The sequence below is a fragment of the Bactrocera latifrons genome, unplaced genomic scaffold (assembly GCF_001853355.1).
Source record: "Bactrocera latifrons isolate USDA-ARS-PBARC rearing strain unplaced genomic scaffold, ASM185335v1 scaffold_22, whole genome shotgun sequence".
Taxonomy (NCBI): Eukaryota; Metazoa; Arthropoda; class Insecta; order Diptera; family Tephritidae; genus Bactrocera; species Bactrocera latifrons.
This window is the reverse complement of record NW_017535741.1, coordinates 2,022,615-2,048,162: the sequence shown is the minus strand read 5'-3', so window position 1 is coordinate 2,048,162 and position 25,548 is coordinate 2,022,615. Positions and strand designations below refer to the sequence as shown.

The 25,548-nt window shown below is 33.4% G+C and overlaps 3 protein-coding genes across 4 annotated transcripts in view; 1 reads left to right on the top strand and 2 right to left on the bottom strand.

Moving 5' to 3' along the window:
* Positions 1-416: 416 nt before the first annotated feature.
* On the bottom strand, positions 417-7,016 carry LOC108968552 (putative oxidoreductase GLYR1 homolog). 2 transcript variants are annotated; one of them, XM_018932661.1, is made up of 10 exons: positions 6,619-7,016; positions 6,022-6,058; positions 5,577-5,659; positions 4,654-5,473; positions 3,354-3,464; positions 3,098-3,241; positions 2,900-3,026; positions 1,635-1,724; positions 1,473-1,562; positions 417-1,404 (listed from the first exon to the last, which is right to left on the bottom strand). In XM_018932661.1, the coding sequence occupies exons 1-10, from the start codon at positions 6,696-6,698 to the stop codon at positions 1,205-1,207; spliced, it is 1,782 nt and encodes a 593-aa protein (XP_018788206.1). In that variant the 5' UTR covers positions 6,699-7,016; the 3' UTR covers positions 417-1,204. The 2 variants fall into 2 exon arrangements, with proteins under 2 accessions (XP_018788206.1, XP_018788207.1); XM_018932662.1 differs by having other exon boundaries at positions 1,635-1,721.
* Positions 7,017-7,891: 875 nt separating this feature from the next.
* Positions 7,892-25,548, top strand: part of LOC108968549 — a 261,840-nt gene continuing 244,183 nt past the window's right edge. The window contains exon 1 of the mRNA XM_018932646.1: positions 7,892-7,938. The gene's annotated coding sequence lies outside the window, so the exon portion shown is untranslated. The remainder of the gene's footprint in view (positions 7,939-25,548) is intronic.
* On the bottom strand, positions 8,565-10,309 carry LOC108968521. The gene is made up of 6 exons (XM_018932608.1): positions 10,187-10,309; positions 9,569-9,814; positions 9,371-9,500; positions 9,072-9,246; positions 8,877-8,948; positions 8,565-8,678 (listed from the first exon to the last, which is right to left on the bottom strand). The coding sequence occupies exons 1-6, from the start codon at positions 10,266-10,268 to the stop codon at positions 8,565-8,567; spliced, it is 819 nt and encodes a 272-aa protein (XP_018788153.1). The 5' UTR covers positions 10,269-10,309.

The window sequence follows — 25,548 nt, the reverse complement described above, 5'->3', positions numbered from 1 at the left end:
AACAAAAAAAAAAAAGGGCATAAATGAAAGTTAATTATTTAACATGAAATTTTACCGAAAACAGAAAGCACAAATAAGTTCGAGAATAAAAATAAAGACGAGATTTTTTTAATGTGTTATTATTTTGTGTACTAAGCGTATACTACGTAATCAGGGTTAGAATATAATGTATGTTCGCAGTTAATAAATTATAACCTTTGATATAAAAAAAAYAAATTTCTATAATTAACATGTTGTCTTTTGTTGAATACGATTACGCACATCATATATAATATATCAGAGGCTCGGTCAAATAGTTGTCAAACATTTACTTTAAGACCAAGTGTTAGGGGAAAAAAGCCCTAGAGTAGCAAATCCATTATATTCGAATATTAATTCCCACCTATCTTCATCATATAATTATTTTACCCAATACATATTTTATTTATAGAATTGTTTGTCCTCTTTATTTATTTATGTATATAAAAACAAATATATAAATGATTTGCAAATTGCGCCATGCGAGATTAATTTGGATATTTTTTAATTTTTGTATGCGCACATTTACACATTCGTTACTACATTTCCGACCTCACTGTCATCTCCACAAAATATTTGCGATTTTTATTATTTTCCTCTTCTTAAACCTTATCATAAATCGAATATATATACATATATTATATATATATWTTAAACACGTGTATTTATTCAACACAGATTGCGTACTCCACTTTTTAGTATCATTATCTTGAAACATCTGAATGCACTTTTATCAGTCGTTAGTCAGTATTTATTTCAATTTAGTTTATATGTATGGTCTATTACTGACTGCTCTTGCTGCTGTGATGGGTCTGACACCAAATTTTACCTATTTCTGTTCTATATGTGGCTCATAAAATATATACTGATCTTTTAAATYTAGTGTTTTGGAGATATTGCTGCTGACCTTTGTTGCCGTCATTGATAATTGCTTTCGAAATAACCTAACTTCGAAAATGCGTAGATGCATAACATTATATTAATTTCCTAATAATTATTATGTTATAAATGTGCATATTGGAAATTTTCATTTACAACGGATTACATGTAAAAGGAAAGAATGCTTTGAACCGATGCATTTTAGTGTTTCCTTTGTTGTTGTAGTTTTATAGGTATATGTACGTGTCATATTATTTGAATGCACATATTAGATATTCATTTAAAATGTTGCTGTATTAACTAAATGTTAAAATCTGGATCTTACAAATACGGCACTCGAATCGTGTTCACTATAGCCAAGACGTTTTGTATGCTTAAAAACTTCATTTGTAATTGCAGTGACAGGCATCGATTGGTCCAAATTCTCYGCCATACTGAGCACAAGGCGTAAATCTTTTTGCATGTGACTCAGTGGTTGCTGTGGGTTGAAGTCTCCTTTGGCCATTTCTATGAAGATATGGAATAGTTTTATTAAATTTACTTTACAGCGTTTTATATATAAATCAATGACATGCCTTTTCCTTTGGCTAACAATAATTGCGATTTCATTGATGTTAATTCAAATATGTCAATAATGTCCTTTAATGAAATTGAGAAACGGTCGGCTGCAATTAAACAAAACATGACAATTATATATTGATTCTAGCATGTACTACATATGTGCATTTATTACTCACCCAATGCTAAAGCCTCTGCTAATCCAACCAAACTGACTCCTACTATCGTTTGCAGTATCAAATTTACTTTGCAAGCATTCCCAACTTCTGCTAAATTGGGGTAAGGCGTTTTCAAAAAAATACAAATAAAAATAACATTGCACATTAAAATAAAACCAAGTGCGAAAAATTAAACTAATTATTTTAATTAATAATATAATAGTAATGACTATTGTGACATGAAATAATACTTTTATATGTAATGGTAGCTGAGAAAATTAAGTAACCATGTTGCTGTCAGCAGAGGGTTTCGGCAAAGGAGACAACATACCACTATCAATTCTTTCTAGGAACGGAATTACAAAGAGGATTAACTTCACAAAGAATTTTAGAATTACTCTCGGCAGCAAGACAGAGTGTAAAGGCTCCACGCTTGATATTCTGCTGAGATGGGACCTAAAGTTTTTGCTATAAATCCGTGCGTAGAACTCAATCTCCATCGCAACCAGGCTATCGCCAGTCTTATCGAAAGCCAAGCGGGACTGAAGGCGGCCAAGCGCTTTTAGTAGAGGAGTGCTTAGTAAGGCCTATTAGTGTGCAACCGAATACACCTAGATAGCCAATGAACGTCGCGCTCTACATAAGACACTGCAGGCTCAGGAAGCACTTGTCCAACATGGGCATAGTCTMTTGCGCAAACTGTCGGTTCTGCGACAGGTTACCGGAGACCTCAGTACACCTGATTCTGGATTGTCCAGAAAGTAGCAGGCTTAAGGACCTAGGTTCCAACTACGTGGACAGAGACCACATCAACTCAGTAGCGATAAGTAGGCTAGTGAAGTTATTCTGGATGATGGACCTTGGTAACCATATGTGATATAGGAGAGGGCACAATAGACCCTCATTATTAACTATCTATCCATGTACTTTAAATTGAAAATTGTTAGTCATTAAAAATAAGACATATTTTTGTTTTAATTTTCTGAGTCAACTACAAATTAATTGTTAGCCGTTACAGAAAGATTTTATAAATATGTGTACGCTGCTTCTGTAATAGTGGCAAGAATTTTTTTTACTTAAAGGCTACCATGTCATTATTATGAATTATAGTTAAGTTAGGTTGTGTTACATTGTCCGGCTGTTATGGAATACATAGACCCATCCGTAACATGTAGTAATGCTAGATGGAGGTTCAGTTTAATTTGAGGTGAACTATTCATCATGTCATTTAGTTAAAATTAAGAACTTTCTCAGTAGCAATGGGAAAATAAGTACACGCAACTTACCGCCCAAGAAAAATGTGTTTTTGGCAATAGTTTTGAAGCAAGAATGACAGTCTTCAAAGACTGAACGGTCTCCACCTGCTAAAATGATAAGCATACCATCTTCGGCCTCTTGTCGTGTGCCGTGTATCTACGAAAAAAGATTCATAAAAATCTTGTACAACGAAAAAAGTAGAAGTATAAAACAATATTTATAATTACTTGCACTTCCAAATAACGCCCGCCTGCAGATTGTATTCCTTCAGCTATGTCTTGCGAAGTTTCAGGGTCTATTGTCGACATCTCAACATAGGCCTTACCGTTCATTTCCTTAACGCCCAACACGCCACAATTGCCAAATACCAGCTGAAATACAATTTTTATTTTATTTCAGTATTTTGACATGCCTAAGATATACTACTCTACGTAGCACAGAGGGTTTGAATATTTAATATGAAATATACTTCAAAATACTCACATCTTTTGATGCCTTTGGATCTGAAACACARCAGAATATAACATCTGAAGCTTCAACCACATCCATAGGTGTGCCTTTGACATCAGCACCAGCTTCAGCGAACGGTGTACACTGAAAAGTTGGTTGTATTTAGTTAACAATATAAGTTTTTACTTCATAAATTGTAGGCCAAAAATAAAAATAACCAAAGATTCAAAAACTTGTATTCTAAAGAATGTTGAAAAATGAAGTTCAATTATTTCAATATATTAAATGATCAAYGCATTGCAGATTTTTTATGTAAGCACAACATTAATTAAAAAAGTCATAACGTAGCAGTAATTTAAGAACTAAAAACTGGGACTTTACACAACTTTTTCTTTATTGGMGTAGACACCCCTTGTGCGGTTATAGCCGAGTTAACAACAGCGCGTCAGTTGTGTTTTTTTTTTTGTTTTTGCAATGTGGCACCAATTTGAAATTCAAAGCGAAGTGGAGGTTTTCCTCTGCTTCCCCCCGCGGTTACTGCGTCGAAMACTTTCAGAGCTGTACTCTTTGTGTGAGGTTGGTGGGGCATGTAAAAAGGTGGCCAGTGTAAAGCGAAGACTCATTGTACGCGGACATATGTTTGTATATTGGATGCTAAAGTATCGGGACCGAATAGCAGATGTTGCCATCGTCCATGGCTCTACACCATATATCAGGACGGGAATAATGTGTGACATTTGTACATACTTTATATTAATGCAAATTCTTCTTCTTAATTGGCGTGGACACCGCTTACGCGATTATAGCCGAGTTAGCAAATTAGTAAAAAAAAAAAAAAAACAGCTGATTTCTCTTCGTCCGAAATATTTCGTGAGTCAATAATTGTGACGATTATGCAAATTTTGTCAACATTTACATGATTGACAATTACTATTAAAACAATTGCTTAATCCACTTCACAAAAAAATTACGCTGGTTGGTCAACACCTATACGGTAAATACCCATTAATTTAATAAAAACTAAAATTACTCGAAAGTCTTAGAAAATACTTTTGGAGTTGCGSGATGTAGCTTTTTTTTAAGAGCTCGAGTACATACACGGGTGATTTGGCTCCAAAGATTCCCATCGTCAGAATATAATACAAGTAGGCGTTAATTTATTTTTATTTTAAATGCTATATTACTTTGTAAAACGCCAATATTATGTCCTTTTAAATATTATGTAATATAGTTTAAGGATTTACGCACAATGGAGAACTCCCATATAACCCTTTTCAAACTTTATATACTCTTTTTGTAACTTTTGACAAGACCTTAATGTCATTTTACTTACCTTTGACATTGTGCGATTCCAGACGACCACTTTGTGACCGGTGCAAAGCAAATCTTTTACAATGGTTGAACCCATGATCCCCAGACCCAGGAAACCAAAAGTTAATTGAGATGGTGTAATGTCCCGTTCTGCTAGAGTTTGGGAACGCGCATTCATATCAATTGCTTGCGCTTCCGGGCGCGATACTACCGGACGATCAAGTAGAGCGATAGAGTTAACATTGCGCCGCGATGTGCTGCCAATGTGCGCCAAAGCATCGGGATTTATTTTACGTCGTGAAGGTGGTGTTGTCGTGGATTTACGGTTTATATAATCATTTAGATCTTCAAGGGCACCAACTGACGAATTTCGTTTACGCTTTGAACTGCTATTTGCGGTTTGTGATGAGCGACGTCGTTTTGTTGATGATTTAGCGACCGTTCCACTAACAGATGATTTTGCTTTGATTGTAGCTACAGCGCTCGCTTTGGCTTTAGGCGTGCGCTTGACAGGGGTTTTGTAAGAAGGCTGTACATCATCCAAATCCACCGCAACATCACCGGTTATGGTCTCTACACCATTATCAGCATCATCAATGCCACGAATGTCATTTGTTGTATCATCATCCGTTAATCCATCGCGAATCTTATCGAAGTCTGCCTCAGTGGAATGATTACTGATCGTATTTTTGCTGACCTCCGCATCAACCTCTGTGGGATCTTCAATATAAGTATTAATATCAGCCATTGCATGACGAAACGAATTGGGCTTATTAACTTTTGCTAATTCGGCTTTCCAAGGCCCTTCAAACGGTTTTATATTATTCGTTTCTATCCAAGCGCTAAGGGTTTCGATAAAATATTACAATTTTTAATAAAGTTCAGATTTATTTCTAGTTTTATTTGATCATTGCTATAAATACATATATAAGATAAATTACTTACAAATTTCGTGTTCCAAAGAAAAACACACTTTTTGTGTTAGCTTTGCGCGGTTGATTCAAAAGATCGATGGAGGGTTCAACAATCTAAATAACATATGATTGAGAAAATTTATAGAGCATTTGCAGTGGTATGATTAGTTTTTCATAATAATAATTCTAAATTAGATATACGTTATATTATYATATTATGGCTATAAAAGTTAACTTGTTTTGTTTTGGAAAACAATTTTAAAATGTTATATTTCAGGTATTGTCGCTGTTGACAACCTTCAGCAATCGTAATGCAAATGTCAGTATAGACATAACAAACTATATGTATTTGGATGCTACATACAAGTAACGCAAACAAAGCGTTGAAAAACCAGCCAAATTGAGTGGAAAGCAAAAGTACAGTCAAAATAAAACTTGGATATTTTATATTCTGAGGGTTTAATTATTGTACTTACCATTGCCGGCCATGGTGTAAAGCCTTTCATCTTTGCCCTGAAATTAAAAAAAAAAAAGCAYTAATATTTTAACCCATTGAAACCTCACGAAATTCAACTAAATGTAGAGCATTCCAATAGTTAAGCGAAGTAATTATTTTATGAAAAAAGAATGCGCGGGAAATTGTTATTTACTTTGCCTAAACCACGAAAGAGAAAATTGATAATAGTGGTTGAGAAACAATCACACCAATATTTTAGAATGGGTGGAGGAAGTGCCGAATGTAGCAACGATATCGTCGTGCACATAGTACAGCTCTGGTGCCAACGGAGCGATAGAAATAATGCAAGCTGTTGACTTTGAAATAACTGTTAAAGTGAATCGAGTACTTTAAAGCTATTTCCTAACAACGTAGCTTAGTTACATCTAATTTTCAAAAGAGTAGGCCACTTCTAGCCACGAGTATTTATTTTCAATTGTTTCCCCCCCAATATTCAATTGCATTTTTAGGTTATGTGCGCCATTTTTTCTGCCATTTGTCAAATAATACTTTGCTCCCGCTTGGAATTTCGTGAATATGCTTCCATTTGCTGTGTTAAGGAGTAATTTGTACTCACCAAATCAAGTCTTTCGGTTTATAATTGTAAAATTCTGTTGAGTCATTACTGGGTAATGATAATTTCTTGGCTTTCGACATTTCAACGATATTATCGATTCTAAAGTGGAAACTTATTTTGCCGCCGTTTTTCCAATTATTCTTTACTACGCTAATGAAAAGTACTCCACACGTAATATTGTTCAATCTAAATTGTTACTTTTTGCACCATGAACGTGCAGAAAACACAMACAAATCTGATACACACGCCGCCAGAAGCCGAATTCACCAAAACTTTTGTATTTTGAGTTAAAATCACAAGGTTAAAATGTGATAAAAAATGTTTAAAAAAATGAACGCAATCACGACGATGCGATTCACTATGGTCGGCCGTTGAATTTCGTTGCTTTTTTCTTTCTTTCTTTTTGCCGTCAAATTTGTGAAAACAAAAATGGCGTCGAAAACAATAATTCAGCCCATTTGCTGAATTGCTGACAGTATATGACTCCAGTGACATCTATGCCATTACACCCAAATTGGTGTTTGACCTGACTAAAAACTAATTGCACAATCCTTCAACAGGGTGCGCATAAGACAAAGAAAAATTTAAATAATTATATAGCATTAATATATATCTAATCAAATTATAATAACCAATTCTTATCTTATTTGATCCAACTACTATTACTTCGGAGGTTAACAAACTTGTTTAGAAAAAAAAAAAAATAAAATGTACATTAAAGACTGCTTTGGCTAACTGGGATATTGCCGTAGTTTTTCTGTTCTTATTTCCTTTATATTTTGACAGCTCGAAGGCAATATTTTGTATGTTCGTCGAACAGTTTAAGATCGAGATTGCTGTTAATTTAATTAATTGTATTATATTCAAATGAAATCATTATGGAATTTTACGAAATTGCTTTCGCGTTAACATATATACATATATACGTGTGCGCGATGTTCTTGAATTTCAACAATTGATGCATTACAAAAAATAAACGTGAAGGAAACATCTTGAAAATTTAGAAAATGTGAAATCGTTTCAAATGTCAAAATCCTAACAAAAAGTTATTCGTAATTTTTTTCGTGTTGTATGTATAAATATTAAGATGTTAGAAATTAAGAAAAGAAATTTAATCATGGGAAATGAAAAAAAAAGTAAAGATATTTATGCATTTTGCTAAACAAAACATAATGGCCTTTGTTTTGCGGCTGAATACCGATTGAGAGACCATATTTGACTCTCTACTAAGTCCTTTGAGCTGCCTGTGGCTGGATGAAGTCCGAATTTCAGAAAATTTATAACACATATTATGGATGTAAACTTCGAAATTTTAATAAGGTAAATAAGCTACCACTTCTAATACACATATTTAAACGTAATGTTAAAAATCACTCTTTTCGAAAAACGGGTAATCTATAAAAAATGAGACATGGATCTACTGACATTATGCGAGTTATTTAATACCTTTCCCTGCTTTTTGGGTAAAATCATAAAAAAGGGTTCCTTTTTCGAAAAAAAAATTTTCAAATAATAAAATGAAATTTATATATTTTATTAGATGCCTTTGTATTATCAAAATGTTATTATACTTATATATTATCATAGTTGTAGATATCTTTAAGTAACATATTGCATAAGTCATGCAGTCATGCTAACAATAAATTACATATTTGAAAAAAATTAATACTTATAATAAAAAAGTAAAAAGATACGAATTCAATATTGTTGCCTTAATACTGTTTCCCAAATACATTAGGACAGTTTTTATTTTTTAAATAAGTCCTTACTTACCACTGAAAAATACTTAATGCATTTCTGTTAGAAATTAAAAAGAGGAGTAAAATTGTTCTTCAAACGATAAAATATTTTTATATTTTTTTCGAAACACTACAAATGAGTTGAATTTAGTATAGAATTCTGATAATAATAATTCTTAAAAACTAGCTTAATAAACTATATTCACATTAGGTCACGAATTTCCTTTTGTAATTTTGGAGTTTCGAAAGATATGCAGAGTGCCGCAACAAGTGTTCGTATAAGATGTTTACATCCAGCTCATTTTCTTTGGGGCCGCCATACTGTGAAAGTTTAAGAAATTAAAAGTAGGGCATTAGTGAATAACTTAATTGATTTGCGTGTAAAATACACTACAATTTAAATTTAATGCATTACATCGTTAATTTTAGCAACAATAGTTGACTAAATTTACAAAAGGTATAAGGTATTTTTTAAATACTTAATTTATCAAATACTAATTTAAATGTTGAAGTACGCACCTCAGCTGGTAAATTTTCATACCCCACCATGTTTCGCAGTTTGTCAAAATTCTTGCCATCGTGAATATGTATCTACCGAGAAAAATATTAAAGCAAAATATTCCAATGACAAAAAGTGATAATTGCTTAACTTTGACCTCATATAKGCATACATATATTTTTTATGTATGTTTTGTGTAATTATTATTTACTTACACGGTCTTTGAACTCTTTACTAGCAAAGGACATCATCAAATTGGTTGTGGCATTCAAAAACATGCCCTTCTGTATGATATGTACAATACGTGATGTAAACGGCATAACATCATTTTTGGCATTCACCATTTTGGCCATGGCGGGCGAGGCGAAACGCAAAAATCGTTTGTTGGTACTAAAAAATTGGATAAATGAATGCTTGATGGATAAAATATATATATTTTTTTTAATATTTTATAAGAAAGTATTTTTGTTTACTTACATACTTGGCAGTGTTAAACTCGCAAGTTTGTACATACCCACTTAAGTCACTGATAACAGTGATTCCATATTTTTGCGCCTGTGGCAATAGTAAAAGCGATTCGAATATCAAATCATCCATTTCGATAATGTCGTACATATAATTGGGGAATGTTTTGAATGCATCGACTATAAAAAGTTAAATTTATAATTTAAAATCAAAAATAAAAATGCATGCATTTTTTAACCGAATTTACCTGTTTTCGATACAAAAATTACACGCCCTTCCTTGTCTGGCTTAGGCATAATGTATTTGCTGAGTGTTTGATAAAAATGATCCCGAAAGTAATGCACCTCGTGGTGCGCTAACCAGTCTGGATTGTGTAGTTTAAAGTCGTAGTACCTATTGAGGGCTCCATAAGCGCGTTCAACTTGCCAACCAGAAAATGTCAGGAATTTGGAAAGCAAAATATCATCGGCGCTTACATCCAACTCATTGGCAGCTAGATATTGGGATGAGATGATAAATAGTTTCACTTTAAAATGCTTGGAATCTAATATTTAACAGAAATTTTTAATAAATAACATGCTTTGATGAGTGATCAATATTTATTATAAAAATTCATAATCCAATAGAATATACATATATGTATATACATGTATGTTCTAATTATATCACAGCACAGTATTGTTCCTCTGAAGATCTAGATCATTATTAAAATTATATTAATATTTTACATCTAAAATATCAAGCACATCATTTGTTTTGTATTTAAAAGCACATTYCATTTCTTAAAATATTATGCCTTCAATTTGTTATCCTTATTGTTCTGTATATTTTCCACTGTATGTACTATGCTTTTTAGTACACTCACATTCCACCAAAATGCGCAATTCCTGTATTTTGTACAACTGCTCAGCAGTGTGTTCAAATTTTGTTGACAATAATATTTGCATTTTACTAAGAGGAACTTTAATTGTGTACGCACGCGCCTTCGACTAAAGTTGTTTGAGCAATAAGTTTATTTGATTTCTATTTTATGCTTTGTACACCTGCCGTCAGTCGATGGCCKACGACGCTCCACGATGATTTAGCTGCCCATAAAATGTAACTCTTGCTTCAACGTAATAATAAAATGTATTCTACCGAAAAATGCTAAAATTCGCAACACTACACGAAAGTGTGCATTACTATTGTACATATAATAATGGGCGACAATTATGTGAATTTATCTTATGAAACGATATTGTCCAAATTTCTCAACACTATAATTTAATTGAATGAGAAAGTTAAGATGAGCTGACTTGCTGCTTCCCTGCTACTTTTCTAATTGGCAGTCTTCGGCATTCCTTAAAGCAGTTGCTTTTGTACCTGGTCAAAATGATCGAGTGTAGAGTGAAATCTTTAAATTTTATCGTCACCTTCTTGGTCACCTGGCAGATGCTGTTGCAAAGTAATGARTACATGATTGCTTAATGTTGCATGCACTTAGCACCAAGATGTGCGATTATACAAAATTTAAACACTCTTTTTAATTAATTAATGTTGCTTAAAATTATAAATTGCTTACGTACTTGAAAGGGGTCAYTTCGCCTTTCTCAGACTTTGCTCGTTTCTTAAACTTTGTCTGAAGTAGTGCGAACGGTAAGGTTGGGGAGTATAATAAGACTTTAAAAGTAAAAAACTTAAGTACACAAATCGCTTTAAAATATAAGAAGTATACTATATTTTTGCAGCAATTTGTTTCCCAGAAACCTAAAAAAAGTTAGTCGAATTTTCCGCTCGCAAATTTTCTCAACTAATGGYTGTGTGTAATGCTTTGAAATCCACGTTTTTATGTGAGCTCTACTTGTCTGTTACCAATATCTCCACTTAAGAGGTTACTCGCAACCACAAAATGTTTCTCATATAACAAATGAAATATTTTATTAACAAATAAATTACTATTAAATTACACTATTAACAAATAAATTTTGAAATTTCGGAAAAAAAAAATTTTAAACTCTTCACTAAAAATGAAAATTTTCGTGAAAATTTGGAAACATTTTTTTTCAAATAATTGTATTCGAAAAAAAGTCCTTCATACAAGTTTTTAAGTATTGTACTTCAAAGACATTTTTAAAATTTCATCAAAATCGGTTGAGTAGTTCTCGAGAAATCTTGCCACCCGACTCCAAAAACACAGTTTCGAAAAAAAACACGTTTAAAGACGGCGCTTAGCCTGGCTAACCTCGAGGGCAGAAGTTCACAAGGCTGTATCTCCGAAACTATTACTCGGATCGACTTGAAAATTAGGACAATATTCTAGAGGCGTTGTAGAATTTATTAAGATAATAAAAAAATTTTTTTGAACCCCTTAAACTCATGTAACCCCTTAACAGATATGCAAAAGCCCTTTGGATTGAAACGTGATTACACGTGAGATCTGGTTTAAATATGTAAATATGCGAGATTTTTGGTTAATTTAAAGCGGAAAAYATAAATCAATGATATGATTCAATCATTAAAAAAATGAACTCTTTAAACTAATTGTCTGCAGTGTTCTTTATTCTAAAAATAAAAATTCCAAAACCCGATTTTTAACCTCTAAATGTTCGGGCCCCCTAAGTGATTGAGATTATTTCTTTTCTTATCAAGATTAGTTGTCATTGTAAACTGACTAATAAGTTTTAAGGTTATCCATTATCAGTGATATTATCAGTCGTATTCTCAATCGCTGCTTAGGAAGTGGCTTGTAACGTCTCAGGAATATTCACTCTTAGCCATGTATGGATGTGCTTCCGAATCTAAAATTCACAATATCTAAAACGTCACTTTCAATGGCGCACTTCATATCCGTATACATACATATACCCCTAAAATAGGTCTATGCAACTGCTTATCATACAAAACACGAAAACTGGAAAACTCTTTACTCTTTCTGACTAACTTGTTATTAAACGATTAACGGATATTTGTGTATATCTTACTACGTTTAATATGCAAAGCTAGTTTGATCCAATATATAAATATTATTAAAATTGAAAGAGAAATAAATATAATATAATAAACAAAAATAATTTCGCTTAAAGTAATATATATGAATGTATGTAGGTATATAACCCAATCAAGTAATACACTGGCTAATTATTTTACACAACACGTCGCAGTCGGTGTTCCTAGCAGTCAGTGCGCTAATCGTAGTCGTCATTTATGTGTATTTAACGTGTTGAAGCGCAGGTCAGGGTTTGGCAACCATATGTGTTTCACAATTTTATTTATATTTATGTGCGTTTATAGGGCATTCAATTAAATATGAATATATCATGAGTATACCACATATGTTTGCGAATATGAATACATAGTTCTTGCATATAAAATTTAAATATTGTTATACTCATGGAACATGTTGCACAGAGTATAATAGTTTTGTTCACCTAATTAATTAGTTATAATTGGGTAGTCGAAAAAGTCTTTTCGCATTTTGTCAATAGATGTCGTTGCAGTCCTATATCTCCAATGCTATAAATCATATTGCATCATACGTAGTGTTAGAAGTGTGAGATTTTAATCTTCATTTAACCGAAAAAATTAAAGAAAGGTACAGCTGTTCAAAAATGAATGAAAATAATGAAGAAATTCGCTATATTTTGTATAAAAAAGGGAAGAATGCCATGCAAGCCGCCAATAAAATTTGTGAAGTTTCCGGAGACGTTCAGGAAATTTCGATGTGAAAGATGCACCTCGATCTGATCGACCTATCGTTGAAAAAGTCAATGAAATTATGTAAAAATGACTGCATAAGCAGCCATGACATCGCTAAGGAACTTAGCATTCATTAAAAAACGGTTTCGAACCATTTAAAAAGGGTTGGCTACAAAAAGGATTTCCATTTCTGAAGCGAATGGTAACAGGAGGCGAAAAGTGGATCAAATACGACAATAATATGCGAAAAAGCTCATGGTCCAAGCGTGGTGAAGCTCAACAAATGGTCGCAAAGACAGTACTGACACCTTGAAAGGTTATGATGAGTGTTTGGTGGGATTGGAAAGGAATCGTCCACTATGAGCTGTTCCAGCCTAGTGGAGCGGTTGAATCTACATTTTACTGTCAACAACTGATGAGATTGAAGCAAGCAATCCAAAAAAAAAAAAAAAAAAAAAAAACAGAGAGGTCTTCCATCAGGACCACGCTAGACCAGAGATATTTTTGATGACTAGGCAAAAACTGGGAGAGCTTGGCTGGCAAGTTTTGATACATCCACCATGTAGCCCTGACCTTGCACCATCGGACTACCATTTATTTATAATGAAGTAAAGTCGAAAATATGTGACATAGTACTAACTACCTCAACTCCAATACAAGTATGTGACATAGTATAATGATTTTCGTTATTCTAAAAAACCTTATGCTGCAAATGTCGCGCCGCGTGTGAGTTACATACATATGTATTAAAGTGCTTGAACATATCTTCTCACGTATATCTCTGCAATGTCAAAATGAATGCAATCAGCACGTTTCTTTCTCTGACCTCAATACCTCTACATAATAATTTCGATTTTCCACCCAACTAAAGTTTTGCCAACACTTGAATGTATTTCCCAGGTTTTGAATCTTGCAAGTTGCAAGAGGTCCAAATATTCGGTTACACCCGAACTCAGCTCTTCCTTACTTGTTTTTATTTCTTTAGCTGCGCATACTAATGACGCAAATTAAAACAACTAAGCAGTAATGTATTCATACATATGTTTGGTTGTAAATGCAAAAAAAGCTCAGGTGATAGTTAGCGCTTCAAATACGAAAAGTGTGTCCGGTATCAAAAAGATAGTTTAGTGAGTAAAATTGCATTATCAGCAAAAACAGACAACAAAGAATAGTCGACAGCAATATGTGACCGAAGGTTTTAGTATGAAATTAAGTACGTGACTTAATAATCTGTTACTTTAAAGGAGGAAGATACATAGTTCCATAATACCATAGTGGGCTTGAACTTGAGAAAATAAAAGGTTTACTTCAATTAAATGTTTAAATGAATATTTTTTAAATAACGTGGTTGGACAGTTGCCAAATATATAATTTAATTGTAACTTAAACGAATTTTATAAAATAATTTCTAAATACTCCATCGCTCGGTCTGCTTCAAATAGATCTCCTCTTAACTCTTGTCCTACCAAGTGGTTTTAGGCTATGTGATAAATACTCATTGGGAATTGCATGCTTAGTGATATTAGAGTCATACGAAATTGGATTTGAATCAACATAAACGCATATATAAATAAGAGTCATTATTAGTATGRCTTTTTTCTATCGGTAACCACAAATTGACGGCTTTGCCAACAAATAAATGCGAGACCAATTGCAAACTTATTAGTTAATGACATTTTGTGGTGTTTGGAGTTTGTGGTATATGGTATTAAAAACTTAGCAGTAGATTCAATGCGGCTATAGCAAAGCCATTGAGTTGTGAATATGTTGTTTACGGCTGGCGACCATTTTAATCGCTTGGATGGCTAATAGCCACGATAAAAATCCACCGTCTAAGTTAAATTATGTTCAGTGCAATTTGGCACTCACATTTGGCAAATGCAAAGTTAACAACAACTATAACATATTATATGTACCTACATATAACACATAAATATGTCTGTATATATGATATAGAGCACAACAATAAAAACAGCCAAATTTGTAATGGTATATGTTTAGTAATTAGAACTGTTACTAATTATTTGGTAATATAGAATGGATGTATTTACAATAATGCCTATACTCTGTATAAAACCGTTTGCTCTATATTATAATTATTGTGTAAGAAATTTACATACATGTGTTCWTAAAATGGTGCACAATAGTTTTGTTCGATATAGATAAAGTGTTATAAAGTGGTTTTCTATAAGAGCGCTACAAAAGTTATTTCAAATAAAACAAAAACGGTATTGGTTTCGATGCCATTATGTATGAAATTTGATCTTTTTTGCATGCCCACCACGTTCACGCTTGCAAAAGTCCAGACGCTGAACCAGATTTTCGACGGTTTTTAAGCATAAATCGGCAAATACTGCTGCAATTTCAACAATCGTCGCTGGCTTGTTCGCATAGACCATGGACTTGACGTAGCCCACAGAAAAAAATCTAACGGCGTCAAATCGCACGACCGAGGCGCCTAATTGACTGGGCCATTTTGTGAGATAACATGTTCTCCAAACTTGGTTTTCAATAAATCGATTGTCACATTCGCTCAGTGACGTCATCCTGTTGGAACCGCATATTGTCCAAATCTATATCATCCAATACCATAGCCCATAAAACAATACATTTTGTGTTAATTTTGGGACATCGTAGTTGGTACGAGAGGGATTTATAGGAGCCAGAGTCAAAATTGAACGATGAATGTGGCACTGCATATATCTCCGGATCTACTCAACCAATTTCAACCAGTTCAAAAATTGTCAAAATCACACCTTCTTTCTATTCATTTCATACTTTACAACTCCATATTAAATTCCATCTGATTCATTCACTTTCGGTATATGAATAGAACAGCATTGAATGTATCGAGATAAAACTTTGTACGCTAGTATTGTTTCATAACATAACGCGTGTTTTTTCATAACAGTGTATTGTTATGCCTAAAATAGGTGAATTTGAGCGAAAACTTGACTTATCCAGTATACATATAACTAATAAGAGGATTTTCGAAAATCCGGCTGTATTTACTGTAAATGTTTGGTTTTATACCTTGAAGTATTTCCCTTGGCTGGGATTTTTACAAGTTGCAAGACTACAAAATGTTCGGTTGCACCCAAACTTAGCCCTTCATGTTAATGTATCATTTGCAGTGTAAATTCCCAGGATTATTCGTGCAAAACATTGTTATTGTTATTGTGCTGCAGTGGTAATGCACTTAAAGTGGCTGCAGTGCATCACTTACACATTTTGTTCATATTTTTATTAATTTTGTTGGCGATAGCTTTGCAGATGGTGACACATTTGCAAACCCCTGAAAAGTGGCCAAGGGTCACAAATGCGTTTTATGACGAAAAAATATTTGAAGGAATATTTTTTGCTAGTGTTATTCATGAAAGAATGGCCGAGGCGCATGCCATGAGTCTACTAATGTTTTACTTCCTTGGTTAATGGTCATGCAGTAGCGTTTCTGCAGGCATATGAACCTAGATACTAAGTATATTTCATATATGTACATACGTGTTTGCATTGTGGTATTTTGGCACTTTGTTGCAGCTGTTAACGTTAGATTTTGTTGCGGTGCAATATCTCAGACCACCACTGGATCCACCAATTCGCTGCAGTTTTCAGAGTTTTTCAAAAGTAAAATGCATTTTTATACCCTGAACGTTATATATTAAGTTTGTCAAGATGTTTGTAACATCCAAATGGAACGTCGCAGACCCTACTAATGATGTAGTTATATAGTCGATCAGCGTGACAAGCTTCATTAATTTAGCCATCTCCGTTTGTCCGTTTAGCTTAGCTCAGTTCTTGAGATATTGACCAGAAGTTTTGCACATATCCTATTTGCATCAAGAAGCAGCTCATTTGTTGGAACCTCCGATGTCGGACAACTATATCTTATAGCTGTCATATAAAATAATTACAATCCCCGAAGAAATTGTTAAGATAAAGGTGTTATTATACCTCAATACTCTACTAAAAATGCACCTATGAAAGGTAGCTGCGGTGCTGCCGAACTTACCGTTTTTTTCTTGTTTCTTTTAAATTTGGAACTTTGTGGATAACTATTTTTATAAATATACATACATACGAGTATCTCTTAAACCAATTTAACTATTTTTCAAGTGCGTAAAAAATTCTTGGCAAAATCTCGCCAATTCCAAGTTTTTCCATTTTGTATGTTCTGTAGGATATGAATTGTAAAAGTGCTTTTAGTGCATCATATTCTAAGGAGTGATAAAGAAACTTATAGACATATAAAGTGGTTGGAAGCGGCTGTGTAAGACATGGTAGGCTAGCTTAAGTACACTTAAAGTCAGAGTTTTGTTGGACAACAATTCTGTCAGAGACTTGACTCGCCAAACGGTAACCATTTACAGAAAATATCTTCCATACCTGTAGATATTTTAAGTTGTGAAACCACGACGTACCGAGTGGGGGTTAAATATTTAAAAAACTTTATGGCCGATTAATATGTAATAAAAAATATAATTTTTGTAAGTATATACATACATATATACTTCTAACAAAAGAAAAATTGCTTGATGTAGAAAAAAAAAACCGACTTTCATACCAACAGGTAATTTTATATAATATATATAAGTATAAGTAAAGTTGTATACAGAGGCGTATGCATTTTCTGTTGATATTTCTTATACTTAAATACTTTGAGTAGAGCATTACACATAATTCAACTATGCTCGATTTACCCAAAGCAAATGGCGGAAAAATGTGATTGCGCAAACGAAGAAGAATCTGAAGACGAAGCCAAATCATAGCAACAAGAAGCTGTACTAACAAAGGCCGCAATCCTAAAAGTATGTACACTGAATTTCGCTGAAATCGCGGTAATTTTTTCATCAATTATATGATGCGAAAAATATGAAGAGATTTACTATTTGCCTTACTGTAGAATTGCCAGCCTGACTTACGTGCCGTACGTGTGTTTGTGCGCCTCTAAGTATGCTATATTCATATGCCATGCGCTATTACATTTGCCGAAGCGTATTTACTACTAAATCCGTTATAAAGTACTAAAAGTACATATAAATGCAGATAAATACACCAGTGAACGAAATTGACTACCAACTTCCTCATGTAAGCATATTATTAAGGCAAAAAAAAAAAAAAAAAAAATGAAAATAAAATTATAATACATATTTATTTGTACTCAGCAAATGGAGGAACTTGCCACGACAGCGTTCAGAACTAAAGTTTAATGTTGGTTGTGTAGAATATCAGCAAATCTCTCAGTAATGTGGAAAGAAAATGTAAGAATATTTAGGATATATATTATATGTGTGTATATTAGAGTATACAATCAAGAACGTAGATGTGTTTATGTCGTGAGGTCTAAGAGCATTTACCGGCTAAGAGGTTAAATATTATGCATGCATCCTTGCACTGTTGAAAGATGCACAAGAACAAGCGGTAGACGCAAATGCGCACTGAATCATCTTGAAAATTGTCTTCTTATGTATACATATATCAAAATAAAGTGAAAATAAAAAATGACTTTGATGATGAGTGATAGAAATCGTTATCTTCGTAATAAGAGTGTTATTTAACAAATTGCTCTTTAGACTGGTGGTTTGTTTTTACCAAACATACAAAGCTAAATATGCTACCAAAGCAAAATTTTTAATTTAAAAAAAAAATCACTTTATTGAGGATAAATACGTTTATAAATTTAAAAAAATCTTAAAAATATTGCAGCGCATTTGATGTGTTAACAATATTGTTTTTAAATAAGGATAAGTTATCATGATGCACACAATACTAGTATTATAGTTTTGACATCGTGTGTTATTGTTTAGAAAAATAAAATATGTGTATGCAACCATACTACAATATTTTTGTAATTGCGGCGATGCCCCAATTAAAAATTAACAACAACAATACTATTCTGCATAAACTTTCATTACTGCCCTCTAGTATGTCTGCATTTTCCTGTTACAGAAATTATTGTTGCCATTTATGACATTGCACATACTAGCATTGTCATTATCGTGGCTGTAAATTGAACTGTCAGTTGCCAGGCGATATGCGAGTATGCTACTGATTTTTTGCACCACATGCTATTTAAAATGTTTTGTTGGTGTTTACCTTTTATATGTGTTGTGAGTTTTTAAATTTTAATTGCTTTCGTTTTAKCATAAAAGTATTCCGGGCACTAATACTTTTTAAACTGGCATACATGTGACGGTGACTTTGCATATTTGCAAACTGAATTTTATCATGTTTAGATGTCATGCAGATCTTTAATTAAGGGGATATTCTACTCTAGAAGCTCGAATTTCGAGCTTTTTTCAACAATTAATAACAAAGAAGCGCTAGATATTTTTACTATCCGTTTTTTTATCATTTGTTTATTAAAATAAGAAGAGTACACAAAATAAATTAAAAAAATTTTTTTTTCATCGATTTATGCGTTTTTGAAGAAAAGGGGGGAAAAAGAGGCCGTGTCCTCATCGCCATGATTTCTACCCTTGTCGTCATCTGAAAAATAAAACAATGACAGATTCTTAATGAGTACGAATGTCGCTATGTCATGAAGCAGCAAAACTAAAAAAAAAAATTCCATAAAATGGCGGCTACTCAAAAAATAAAGTTAATTTTTTCACGAATGTTTCAATTTCGTGCCAAATTTCAAATAAATCGACTGATTAGAACTTGATATATTGTGGCTACCGCATCAAAACAAAAAAAAAGGGTTTTGAGAAAAACGCGTTTAAAGTTTTACGTTAAGTTTCGGGCAGCGTAATATATAGATAGATAGTTCGCTCAACTAAAATGGCTATAACTTTGAAAATAATTTGAATTTTGAAAAAATAAATTGTTAGATTTTTTCAAATTTCTAGACTAGAATATTCCCTTAAAAGAAAAGCATAACAAATACTATATTAATGAGTTCTCTAACCTATAAAAGTCGACAGGCGTTAGGTATTTTAAGAATAATCTTTAGCGAGTGTTAAAACACAAGAACTTGCTGTGGTAACTGTGCTTTTACTTAAGTTCTAACACTAAAATAATGGAAATAGTTGACAAGATATTTTCCCGAAATTTGAAATGCGTTATTGATTTTATATTTCAATATTAGAGAATATAAATTTTAGTCATCGAAAATCGCTTTATTATTTTTAAATATATTCTCCTTTAGATCTATATACTTTTGCAAGATTTTGAACCGATTGTCGAAGCACTCTTGACACTCTGATTTAAATTTCTCCAAAACATGCGTTCTAAATGAATCAGCCGTCGATTCAGGTGTCGAAAAGCATTTAACTTTCAATTGATTTTTTCGTACTGGAATAAAAAGAAGTTATTCGGTACATAATCTCTCTACTATCTCCACTCTACTTCTCCATATTAAGCCCATTCCGTTTTTTGACTGAACTTTGCCAGGCCAAAAACGGCAACTTTTTTTAACGCCAAAATTTTATCAATATTTGATAATTTTCAACCGGAGACCTTTGTACAGAGAATATCTTCTAGTAGCCTGGTTTCGTCCGAGGAAAAGGTCGCAATCGGAACTGTGTTTTTTTCAAAAAGTTAAATTTTTTTTGTGAACGCTAATGCCAACCCCCTGGTGGGGATAGAGGGGAGCTTGAGGRCTTTCCTGAAAGCCCCAGGTGTGAACTAACTCGCAAATTGGTTTTGATCCCCCCGGTCCTATACCCCGCGAACTGTAGGGAAACAAAAGGTCGAACATGGTGAAAACGGTACTTATCCTTGTTTTTGTGATAACTACTCACCTGTTCAATTCTCATCAATGATTTATGCCTGTAATTAACGTACACACCTGCAGTTACATGAACCACATAGTTACCGTTATTATTTCATTATAGTTTTTTTGCAAATGACCGCCAAAAGTACATAGAAATTTACCTATATTCTCGCAACCTGTTTTTCGCTTATAGCCACGCCCCCGATGGGGGCTTAGGGGCGAATGATACATTTCCGGAAAGTAACTCGAAAAATATTTACTTTTTTTCTTTCAACAATTTTACTGTGTATTTTTGAAATAGGTATAAATATATCCTAAAAATTTTAAAATAATTAATGCAAAAGTTTTTTTTTTAATTTTCATGARTTATCTTTTTTATGCTGTCCCACTAGATGTGCTCCTTTATATTAACACTCAGCTATTTCCGTAGTTATGTAGAGTAGCATCGTTGCCATATCTTTTCAAATTTGATTTTAAGCAGAACGATTTCTAAATATGTTTCCGATTTAAGCATAGAAATGCATTCGTGCGTGAAAACTAGTACACTTCCTAGCACAACAATTCAAATTCACTGTTCCAGCGCGATGTTTGCTCTATTTCTATTTCCCTATGTGCCCACATTTAGCATTTTCACGGAGCTAATTTAGATTCGACGCTGGAATTAATTGAGTCGGCTRCGAAGGTATACTGGTGTGTTTACTCAAACCTAATCGGAAACGTCGCGCGATGATCAATTAATGCAGAAATTGTTTTGACAATTTGCGCCAGAAAGGGATTTCGCTGCTTTAACGCCGCGAAGCGGTGTCAACCAAATACAAAACCAGTAGCGGTGTTAGGGTAGGGCGCCGCAGGCGCCCCCTASTTCATGCTCATAGTTCGAGGTCTGCTTAGATGTAAATTCCCTGAATTAAGCGGATTTTTTTATGTTAGCAACACTTGAATGGAACGCACTATTCAATCTGTTCAATCGGAGTTCATTTTAGGGAGAATCCCCAATCATAGAAAAACACATTGTCTATCTCCTTTTAACTTTTTGGTTAAAAAGAGCTRGCGTTATTTTAGCGAAGCGTAACAAACTCAGCTCATTYGCATTCATAAAATCGATGCACATACAAAACAATTATTTKAAAACAAACAGACGCGAATTAGTAACCAGACGGTCCATGTTCAATTTCGATGCTATGTTTGTCACTATCCGTTTCTATTATCGAGTGACATTAGTTTTATCTAAAAAGTTGTATGGTGTAAAAGAATATACTTATTTGTTTTTTGTCGGATTATTTAATTAGGTAAGTACTTTTATCTATCTACATATAATTATTATAATAAAGAGGTAACATTTGTTTGTTTAAATGTTTGGCGTGGGGTGGCGGAGAAATAAGTGGCTTCTAAAAAATCTAATATTGGTTATACATATTATTATAATTGCAATACCTATAATTTTTTGTAGAAAATACATTACTTTATTTTACATTTTCAAACTGAAATATCTCAGAAAGTATATCATTTACGACATCTTGTCAAAAAATATTTGTTTTTTATATATTGTATATATATTTTATATTGTAATTATGTATATTATTTGTCGATTATCGTACGTTTTACGCACACCTATGTATGTGTACACCAAAATACGACATTTTAGGTACTTAAAACTTTAGCCTATGCCAAGCTCCATACAAAAAAGTTCGAAGTCTTTTGAAAAAGAAACGAATAATAACTCAATTGTTTTTGTATAAAAAACCTAATATACGATTTAAATCTGTTTAAAGTTGTTTGATTTGTAAATTTTATTGTATTTATCTATTTTTAGAAATTATTGGACCTAAAGGTTTAATTTGTAGCAGATTTCATGTACAACCAATACAAATTCTAGATGACGTTAGCACTGTTGTCGCCAATACATATGTATATCGGATCCTGCCACTTGGCCAGTCACTCGAAATGACAAAATCATTGATCATATAATTCCTAGTGGCCCAGTGCAAACTGACATTGATAACTTCTTCTGCCTTCTTGCGAAGGAGTTGGCCGAAGAACTAGAAATTGAACTTGTATTTCGAGCTACAACAAGAATTCGACGTGTTAAGCGTCAAGCTTGTGAAATTGCACGCGATGACCCTATAACTTCTCCAGAAAAAAAATTTTAAGTTTGAATTTATCAACTGTCTTTTGGATACTACATTAATTGCAGTCAATAAAAGGTTCGAACAGTTAAATGAGTACTCGGAATCTTGGTCTTTTTTGTACAATATTAAACATATTCCAGAAAAACCGGACCTTGTCAAGCTCTGTAGTGATCTCCAATTAAAATTAACTGTAGACTCTAAATCACACATAGATGGTTGTATGTTGTGTGATGAACTTGTAAGTCTGATATTCTTTTTGCCTGATCAAAATGTGGTTACTCCCATTTTTGTTTTAAATTTCATCAAAGATTGCAACTTCCAAGAACTGTATCCAATTGTATGGATAGCATTGCGAATATTATTAACTATACCTGTAACGGTTGGTAGTGGGGAGCGGAGCTTTTCAAAGCTGAAGCTGATAAAAACTTATGTTCGATCAACAATTTCTCAGTCTAGATTGACAAACTTTAGCAACTTTGCCAATTGAAAACGAAATTAATGAAAACATCGACTTTGACAATCTAATAAAAGAGTTCGCTGATAGAAAGGCCAGAAAAGTAAAATTTAATTAGTGTTTTTTTTTTTTATTAATGGTAATTTTTTATAATAAATAATTATTTCTTTTAATAAACGGTTATTTCATTAAATGTTTCCCTTTTTTCGAATGGGTTTGAATTGCAGTTGGAGGGCGCCNTTTTTTCGAATGGGTTTGAATTGCAGTTGGAGGGCGCCCTAGAAATCTCGCCCAGGGCACTGGTAGTGTTAAAACTGGCACAGTACAAAACCACACATTTTCGTTAAAAACTTGCATTTATCTTTCACATGCATACTACCTTATTTATAAACAATATTTGGATGGCGAAAATTGCGTAAACCACTAAATAGATGAAAAAAAAAAATTGAAATCAATTCTGGATGGAGAAGAGGATATTTAAAATTTATAGGCACAATACATAGGTTTTGAAGATTTTTAGTTTCCCCTCTTCTTGCTTGCTGTCAGGTCTTTTAGTTCTTATGACAGCTCTCCAAGTCTGCCATTACTATTTTGCAATTAATTAAAATATTTTAATGGAAAAGTGAATTAACCAACAACGCTGTGAAAGAGATTTCAACGAACCTGAGTTGGGAAGAGGGAAGGCGGACAAGAGCAAATTAATTAAATGTTTTAAAAGGAGTTGGGAAAACACCGCACAAATAAATTGTCGTTAAACCTTTTACCTTTAGTTACTTACAATGCATTTCTTTTGTTCATTGGCAAAAAACGTTAAAACAAAAAGGAGAGGGTAAAAAATGTTTGGCCAACATGTTAACATCGAAATGTATAAAAAAATAATAAATAAAAGGAAGAAAAAAGTATTACAAACTGAGCAGTGCTGAATGCGCAAAGTATCGACATTCTAATATTGTAAATATCAGAAAAAATAGTAACACAAAAAGTTTTGTTTAAAGTTATTTGGGTGGTGCGTTGATATGTCGGTGCCAATGTTTGTGGATTTCGCTAATGAAACTCTGTTGCCTTTCGAAAAAAAAAACTGCTTGTGCTCTTGTGCCAACAAGTGCAATACAAAATCAGTAAGTTGAATAAAAAATCTCGCAATTAATTAGACAAGTAGTTGGACAATTATCGCATGCGCCAACTGTTAGGTATATAGCATTTTAACAAATACTTAGCATGTCAAACAATTTGAGATGGTGGATTTTTTGCAAAGTGGTTCTTTCTCGGAGTAATTGAAAAAATTGGCCAACAATGTATTTAATTTGTGGAATCAATTAGCACAACAATGGATTTGTACAGAAAGCAATGGAAAAAAGGGAATCAAAGCAAAACGTTGGCTGTGGAGATTAATTAAACTGAAGAGCTACTTGAAAAGGTGCGAACCGAGCGACTGAGTAGAAATGTGCCAGCATTAAATGAGGAATGTTTAAATACAAAATACACCACAAACGCTATGAAAAAATCAATCATTGGTACGAAAAACTGGTTAAACTAATGAGAATTACACTTACAGCACAAAGCATATTCATTGTGACGTTACTTTTCTCTTGATCGATCTAGATACACTATAAGAGGGTATGTTAGTCTRGAGGCATGTATTTCTAGTAATTTTTGAGGGGTTATAAAAAAGAATGCGTTTGCGGGGTTTCTCGTCCGATGTTGCTTTCTTCCTTTCATTGGGAGTGTTTTTACGTGGCATGGCTCAAACACAGCGCACAGCCCTCGGGAGGGTTGGTTCGCCTTCTCACTTTAACTCGTCTTCAAACGGATATTTTTTGGCTGCCCAGAGTATACTTGGTCTGAGACCGGAAGTCATGAGCTACTTGAGCCATATGAAAGAGAATCGTTTCTGGCCAGTTCTAAGTGAATGCGGCCCAGCCTCAGCTTCTTTGTAGAAAACGGTGTGACGAAAGCATGTCAGCCGCGAGACCCAACAGGTGCTACTTCGATCGTTACGTTACGTTCTCACCGGCAACATTTTTGATGTAATATGTATCGACGATTCCACCGGTCTACAAACCATACCAAACCCTTGTTTTTTTCCAAAATTTTACCAAATTTTGCTTCTTTGAAATGGACCTTATTGCCTTACAAAATTTGACTGGAAAACGTCTTCTTCTTCAAGAGACCATAGAGCGAAGCGATGTTGCTTGAGAAGGTCGAGCGGCTACAGTTCTTGCACAAGCTGTATTTTGTAAGCTCTCAATTTACGA

Bases quoted from the DNA above. Each gene is read 5' to 3' on its own strand.
- LOC108968521 (XM_018932608.1), bottom strand. From the start codon at position 10,268: ATGCAAATATTATTGTCAACAAAATTTGAACACACTGCTGAGCAGTTG. The intron at 9,247-9,370 runs GTATGTACAAAC...CCAATTTTTTAG, and splicing joins GTTATCAGTGACTTAAGTGG to TACCAACAAACGATTTTTGC. The intron at 8,949-9,071 runs GTAAGTAAATAA...TTTTCTCGGTAG, and splicing joins GTAAAGAGTTCAAAGACCGT to ATACATATTCACGATGGCAA.